At 36.6% G+C, this 7715-nt stretch overlaps 1 protein-coding gene across 1 annotated transcript; it reads right to left on the reverse strand.

Annotated features, from left to right (window-relative positions):
- Nucleotides 1-3415: 3415 nt before the first annotated feature.
- On the reverse strand, nucleotides 3416-7145 carry LOC145072665 (uncharacterized). Its single transcript, XM_079019129.1, has one exon. The coding sequence runs from the start codon at nucleotides 6346-6348 to the stop codon at nucleotides 3505-3507; it is 2844 nt and encodes a 947-aa protein (XP_078875255.1). The 5' UTR covers nucleotides 6349-7145; the 3' UTR covers nucleotides 3416-3504.
- Nucleotides 7146-7715: the final 570 nt, after the last annotated feature.

Genomic DNA, 7715 nt, shown 5'->3' on the forward strand with positions numbered 1-7715 from the left:
GCCAAGAGATTGCCATGTCGTAGGGGTCGTAGACCTGTTTACCATTGAATTTTGAACAATTTGACTTGGGTTTAACTTATAGATTTTGGGTTGTTGATCAACGTGTGTCCTTTGATTGTGTGGCAGTTGGTTCGCGGGTTATTTATGTATGAGGATTTGTGAGTGTTGTAGTATTATTTGAGTCTGTATTTTAGGTTAGTTTCATCACTATACTATGTGTTGCAGTATATATCCTTGTATGATAGGATATAGGAGTAGTGGAATGCTGGTTAGAGTAGGAGGAGGTCGGTGATCGTCTAATTAAGTGCCCTAGGTGTTCTATGTAGTAATGTAGGATAGCCTGAGAACTCTTAATCTAGGCATTCTTGTTTGTTCCTTGTTTGGTTATGCCTCTAGAGTAGGATCACCTATTCGATTGTCTATCTCAACTCCGATTACATATGGCTATGCATCCATTAGTGATTTTCCAATGGTGATGTAAAGTATTGTATGAGGCCCTATATGCGGTACTGAGTTGTTAAACAGGTAGACTAGTGTATATAGTTTCCCGTGGTTATGTTCTTGTTTGATTGCTTGTTTTTTTATATGTCGACATATCTGGTGGTGGGTTGAGGCGGTCCTATTATGTGCGATAGGCCAAGATACTCGGTCAAGATAGCAGTGTGTTGTAGGCCAGGTGCAGATCAACTGTATGATGTGGAAGGTGGGCTAGTCATGGACTGGAGTTTCAGGAGAGCGGACTAGGTGTACTGTAGGCCTTGGGAAGCGGTCATGTGAAACTAAAGGCTCATGTGTGTATGCATTGTATGTATATTGTGGTGTTTGGTATTTTTTGGGAACTCACTAAGCTTTAGCTTACAGTTGTGGATTAAATATTTTCAAGTACCATTGGTGATTGCGAGAAGGCGAAGGCGTGACTATACACACTCATCAACAACATTGGAGTTCCATATTTATATCTTAATACTCTATTTTCCCCATTAATTTTAATTGAACAAATGAGTTTTCTTAACTTGGGGTTTTATGAAATTGGTGTTTTACCTTAATTAGAAATGAAAAAAATCTTTGTGAAAATGGGATGTTGCTTGATCTAAGGGTTCTTTAAGGTTTCAAGCACCACTTTGTCTAAGATCGAAGATGCAGAGTGGTTGATGGTTCGACGATGGTGCCAGTTCGCTGGATCTTGTAGATATCGAACTGGTGCTCCGCTGGACTCACAAATCTAGATACGGATGTGGTAGTTCGTTAGAACTCACAGATTTGGAGGCAACCAACGTGCACTGTTTTGTCTCAGTCATGAGCGGTTTTGAACCTTCATCGTCTCAGAAAACACCTCAATCTCTCTAAATCCTTGCCCCATAGGGTTTTGAACGCCGCCTTGGTTTTCAAACCACCGCCTAGGGCTTCATATCGAGCTCCGCCGTCTATTTGGTGTTGATTACGGGTTTGGTTTAGTTAGGTTAGGTTTGAATATAAATTCTTTGATTTCGTTTGGGTGATGATTGGGAGTGGTTCAAGAGGTGTTGGCGGTGATAAGTGAAGGTGTCGAAGTTTAGAAAAAGGATATGGGGAGAGAGAGAGAGAGAGAGAGAGAGAGATGTAGAGAAGCGGCGGTTTCCGGTGGTGGATGGTGGTTTCTGGGAAGTTCTTGAAAGATAAATAAAGAAGAGAAAGAATTGTTGGAATACTCTTTTATTTCAATACAAGAATAAAAAAACAAATACATATCAAAATTAAATGAAAAAGAAATAAAAAAGGACAATATAATACTTTCCTGTTTTTAGGGACAAAACATGTTCCTTTTATGATATAAGGGACGGTCCGAGTTAATTTTTGAAAATATTAACTAATCATACATTTAGCACCTATACGGGGAACAATTCGTATAATCTACTCAATTATTTATAAACTTTTTTTGGAATGTTGAAGAACTTATTAAATTTTTGCGCCTAAAAGGGCAAAATTTAGTAAGGGCATATTGTCGAATTGCAAAAGGAAAATGTTGGTTCGCCTATCAAACATTGTTGAAGGGCTTACTTATCCCCTTGATAACAAGGTGGTGAAGTGCCACACAAGTTAGAATTGATCCCCATAAGACCATCTGTAATACATACCACGAACACATTTGTGGTTTATGCGGCAATGACCACTAACGACGGACACCATCCCGATTGTTAGTGGTTGTGGTGTAGACCACGGAAGACAACACCAATAGGCTTCTTTTTATCTCTTTCTAAAGGAGGAGGGGGTCATGGTAAATGGGGAGAATATAGCATTGGTACCTCCAAGACACCAATCCCTCTTAAGTGGGTTAGGAGTGGTGGGTTTTTTATATGAGTTCACTAATCTGTTTCATTCCCTTTCTTTCTTTATTTTCTCTTTCTTTTTCTCTTATATCATTATTTTAAAATTTGTGTCTTAGTTGTTTTTATATTTTTTTAACTGAGTGTGTTGGGTAGGGGTGTTCGTTTGGATGGATCAGTTTGATCCGATCCAATCAAGTGAATACAAATTGATTTCGGTTTTCAAAACATGGATCTGAATAGTCCAATGTAAATTAAAATCCGATCCAATTACAATTCGGTTGGATCGGTTTTTTATAATTCGGTTTTCAAAAAACGAATCATTTTAAAACGATATATAATTATAGTATTACCTAAATTTACACAATAACCAAAAACAAATTATTTAGTTGTGTTTTGAAATTTATAAACAACTACTAAGAAGATATATTATAGTTAAATATTTTTATAGATAGAAAACTTTTTATAGAAAATGCATATGATTGTTTTTTTATCGGGTGAAACGTTTTGAACATATTTGAAAAAATAAATTACCAAATTAATAAATAACTATGGATATATATTATAAATAGATAAATAATAAATGTTTATTCGGTTTTTTGGACTATTCGGTTTTTATTTTTTAAACCAAAACCAATTCGAAATCCAAAATAATAATTCGGTTTTGTTAAAAACCAATCCGAATATCCAAACGAAATTGTCCAATTGGATAATTCGGTTTTATCCGAATAGTGAACAGTCCTAGTTTTGGGAACGTTAGGGATTCCATGTGTTGTAGGTTGGAAAAGATAGAAAAGAAAAAGAGAAAAAAAAAACTAATGTGAAGCTGAGCTGGTGTGACAATTGGTTGAGTGATTTGATAGAGAAAGACTCCCTCCTCCCAACTCTCTCTCCCTCTCTCTACAATAAAAAAATATATATATATTTTTATAATTGTGTGTCGTGATGAGGTGGACTCACCACTATAATGGTTAGTGATGGATATTACGGATGGTCTAACGTCCCACATATGATTTCTCAATTTATTATCATTGCTACTTGTTCTTATTGTTTTATTTTGTGGTAGTATTCAATTGATTTGCTTTAAAATTGTGACTCTCTTTTGTCAAAGATTTAAAAAAAAAAAATCAATTTTCTAACATTACATGTAGGAAATACTAAACTTCCGATCAATGTACAAAAGTTGATCTACATTCATATTTTACATTTTACTCCTCATTCTGACTAATTTAGACAATGTTTCCTGAGCAGCCAAAGTTTGAGCATGATTATGGCCAAGCATCACAGTCCGTATGCTGATACATGTCCTACAAAGCCCTTCTCCATAATCAAAATGTCCACCTCTCAACAACAATTTAGCTCTCGTTTCAAGCAATGTCGCCTTCAGCAGTGTCACATCTTGGCATACATACTCGTCAATCTTCATGTTCATGTTCATGTTCATGTTTGTCTTCTTTTTCTTCTTCCAACACAACGATCCACGACACCAATCCTCTATCTTAGACTCGAATGATTTCTCAACTTCTTCAAGAACATTTGTGCACACTTTCAATAGCTCTAAAGCCGAGTTACATCTAGAGAATGTAGTGAATGCACATAAAGCTAAAGGGAGAGCTATCTTTTTAATAAAATAAACCATGTCAAGAGCCTTTAGTTGGACTAAGGGTGGTGTGGTTTTGAATCCGAATACAAGGAAAACAGAAGCCCAAAGGTGGTTTGAGTTTAACATTGGGTTTCCTATCTTCCTTATACTATAAACCATTGCTTTAGCTGCTAGTAAACCCCCTTTTTTCTTACCAAAAACTTGAGTTATGGGGTGAAACATGATACAAGAAGTAGAGTACTGATTGTTGCTTCTTCTAACAAGGCCTAATTTAACTAAAACAAGAGCTGAATCTTCTTCTTTTTTCCATGTGTAGCTCTTAATGAAACCCGAAGAACAAAAAAGAGTGAAATTACCAGAATTGACCCATTTCTTGAATCGGTTTTTTGTGCATGGAGTCATGTGGGTTGATGCAACAGCTAGTAAATTTGGTGAGATGGGTGAAGGGGAAAACCAAGCTCCTGTTAAAAGCATCCTTAAGGCAAGATGGTTTTTAATTCCTTTAGCTTCTTGCAAAATTGTAACGCAAAATATTAAAACTTTGAGAAGAAACTGATTGTTTCCCCAAAATGGTTCGTCAAAATGAGATGTAGCTTCCTTAGGGATCTGGTCGATGGCTTGAAAGAGGGCGAAGGGCGAAATGGTAATTTCCGATAGCAAAGAACCAATCACGGATAACCCAAAACTTGACCTCCCCAATTTCTCATCAAATTTCTTCAGAATTTCATCGTCTTGAAACGAGTATTCTTTCGTTCGTCTTCCTTTTATTAACATCATTGCATCGGATAATGGCAATGGTTGAAGTTGCATTGGTTCAAATTTCATTACTTTTTCAAGTCTTGTTGTTATAATCACATGGGAAGAGGAAGACCCGGTGTTTCCTTGTATCAGATTGTGTAAATCTTTTTCTGTTTCGAGATTATCGATGATTAACAAATACGGGATATCACGAAACAATTCCCGTTTTACCCTCTTCAAGGCTTCTGTTTCTAGCTCATCAAAGCTTCTGATCCTCCCTCTTTCTTTCTCGGAATCTGCACTTACATCTAACCCTAGATGTAAAGACAAATTCAGTAGATTTTGGCTTAATTGTTGAGATTCCCCACCTACCCAGATAACCAATTTGTATCTCTGTGAATATCTGTGAGCAAATTCCAGTGCCACCTCTGTTTTCCCCATTCCAGGTTCGCCATTGATGCACACCACGCTACTTCTGAAGCTCTTTGTTTTCTTATGTTTAGGTTTAGGTCTTTTCACCGAGTGTTTTCCAATCAATGGTGCAATCGTAACATCTGAATTTGGCTCTTTTAACTTCCCATCTCTAATTCCATCAAATTCGATTTCAGTTTCTCCAAAAAGAGTGGTTTCAATCTCTGCAATTTCCTCTTCTCTACCAATGAAAAATCTGTTCTTGGGAAATGGCATTTCATCGACGTTGTTTTCAGTTTCTTTTTCCGCAACAGTACTCTTCCTCCCAAGCTTTCCTGTTAAGATCCCAACTGATCTACATACACAACTTCTCCAATTCCCCTCATTTGCTTCTAGTTTAAACTCATGGAATTTCATCAACCATTCAATTGCTTCGTTGCAATCTTTACCATCTGAATTCCGACCAAGAACATTGGTGACTTCATTCAGATTGGTGTCGAAGAACACCGGGATTAGATTCTTCTTTTGAGCAAAATACCTTATTTCTTCAGATGCGAGATGATTCAAAAGGCTGTGCTTTGTGACGACCACAATTCCAAATGTAACAGAGCAAATAACCCTGTCAGCAATCTCGTGGCTCTGAGAATCTTGGTATTTTGCTCTGTCTGCAACAAAACAAGCAATGCCCTGAAGTTCAAGCTCTGATTTGAGCCACTTGCAAAATCTAATCAGGTTGGGGTTTTGGCCATGATATCCGATGTAAATATCACAGCTCCTCAATTTGGCACTAGATGACCCTTTTGCGAAAGGAATCCGTGTAACTGGAAATGAGAATGAGATACGAGGCACTGTTGCATTATTAGTATTATTGTCGGGACATGTTACAGGGACACAGTCGACGATTTTCAGCTTTGCGGAATCGGAAAAGTCGTCGGAAGTGCTGGGCATGTCATCGGAGTGAGACCCACAATGGGATTCTGGAGTAGAAGTTTGAGTAAATGTAGTAATGGTGGATGGATTAGCGATTATTTTGTTTTCTAGATGATGACATGGATCATCTCCGGTGGCTCTCGGAGATATGTAAGGAGACTGTAGGGCTGAAACAAAGGCTGAAGAAGATGAAGAGCTATATGAAGATGATGATGAGATTGATGAAGCAGAAACAATGTCGTTGATCGAGATTTCTTTTCTAGGGTTATGTGTTGAAGTCGATATCTTGATTGTGAGGTTCACGGCTGAGAAGCCTCTAGAAACCTTCTTCGATAATGGTTCTGATTCTTGTTCTTCATTCATGTTCAAATCTCAAACAACAGCTTCTCGAAAATCACGCTGGGTTTCGAGAAAGACGAAACAAAATACCTGTTGAGAAATCACGATCACATTCAAGGAATATGTTCTTCTTCTCACGTTTAATAGTGATCAAACTTCAGAAGAACAAAGTTTTGACCAGAAATGGGGATCAAGAACGAAACTTGGATTCTAGTACGCAAAAAATTAGTCTGACACAAGTTTAAAAAAGAATAAAAGGTTTTTTTATGATCGAAACCTGATTCAGCATGATGAACATGAAGAAATGGGATAATAACATACATGTGAAGAACGCATCATTGTGGGCCTTTTTCTGTCAGAAGTACAACACACCTTGCTTTTCACTGTTTTAAACGAATCAAACCTGAAGAACTCAACAGTTTCTTGGCATCGCATACCTATAATTAGATCACTGGAGTACAACCTCAATAGCTGAAGGTACAACTCTATCCGGAAATCTTGTTTTCATTGTACAACAAGAAAGAATCAAGGTCAGATCTCTCTCTCACACACACCTGGTGCAATTGCAAACGAGTAAATGGGTTAGATCCAAAAAGGGGTTTGAACTTTGAACATTAGATATAGATTTAAGTGGCATGAAAAGAAGCTGCAGATTGTTTTGTGTGTAAAATGGTGTTACGATCTATGTAAAATATAAAGTAATGATTCAACACATTATTTTTTTTGAGTTTAGGTCAAGCTTTTGTTTTGTATTTTTTAGTTTACATTTTAAAAACAATCGTGCTAAATAGGCTTTTTAAGACCTATAATTTAGGTCGGCTTGTCTTTCAAACTTCATTTTCCAATGTAAAGTCATTTAAACATGGGATTTATTTTGCATTGAATGATAGATCAATCAAAGATCGGTGGGAAATGCGACTCAAGGGGAAAGGGGCTTTAATCAAGTTATGAAAAGTGAAAACATAGTTTAAATGATATAGTTTGTTTGTTAATGGGGCCAAATATATTGATGACAAGTTGAAGTATCGTTGTGGATAGGGTTCATACTTCTATTGAAATGATTTTTTTACCCTTGAAAGCAATAGTAATAATGTTTAAATATAAACATTTGTATGCACATGTTTACTTCATATTCTTACATACATTTGATGTATATAATATCTTTGTTACATGTGAACTATTAGACACGTTAATAGTGGGCCCGTTGAAATGAATATGGATTGATAGAGGCAACCATGTTCTGGTAGTAATTTGCATGTTCTTTCTTTAATGACATGATTATGCTCATCTGGAAAGAAGATACTCTGACTACTTTTGATTTACTTCTTGTTTTTAGTATTTCTTCAACACATATATGAATGCTTTCATAGTTTAGATGTGTGTGATTCACA

Source organism: Lactuca serriola, chromosome 9 (genome assembly GCF_051521515.1).
Source record: "Lactuca serriola cultivar US96UC23 chromosome 9, Lser_US96UC23_V15, whole genome shotgun sequence".
NCBI classification, from domain to species: domain Eukaryota; kingdom Viridiplantae; phylum Streptophyta; class Magnoliopsida; order Asterales; family Asteraceae; genus Lactuca; species Lactuca serriola.

Bases quoted from the DNA above. Each gene is read 5' to 3' on its own strand.
- LOC145072665 (XM_079019129.1), bottom strand. From the start codon at position 6,348: ATGAATGAAGAACAAGAATCAGAACCATTATCGAAGAAGGTTTCTAGA.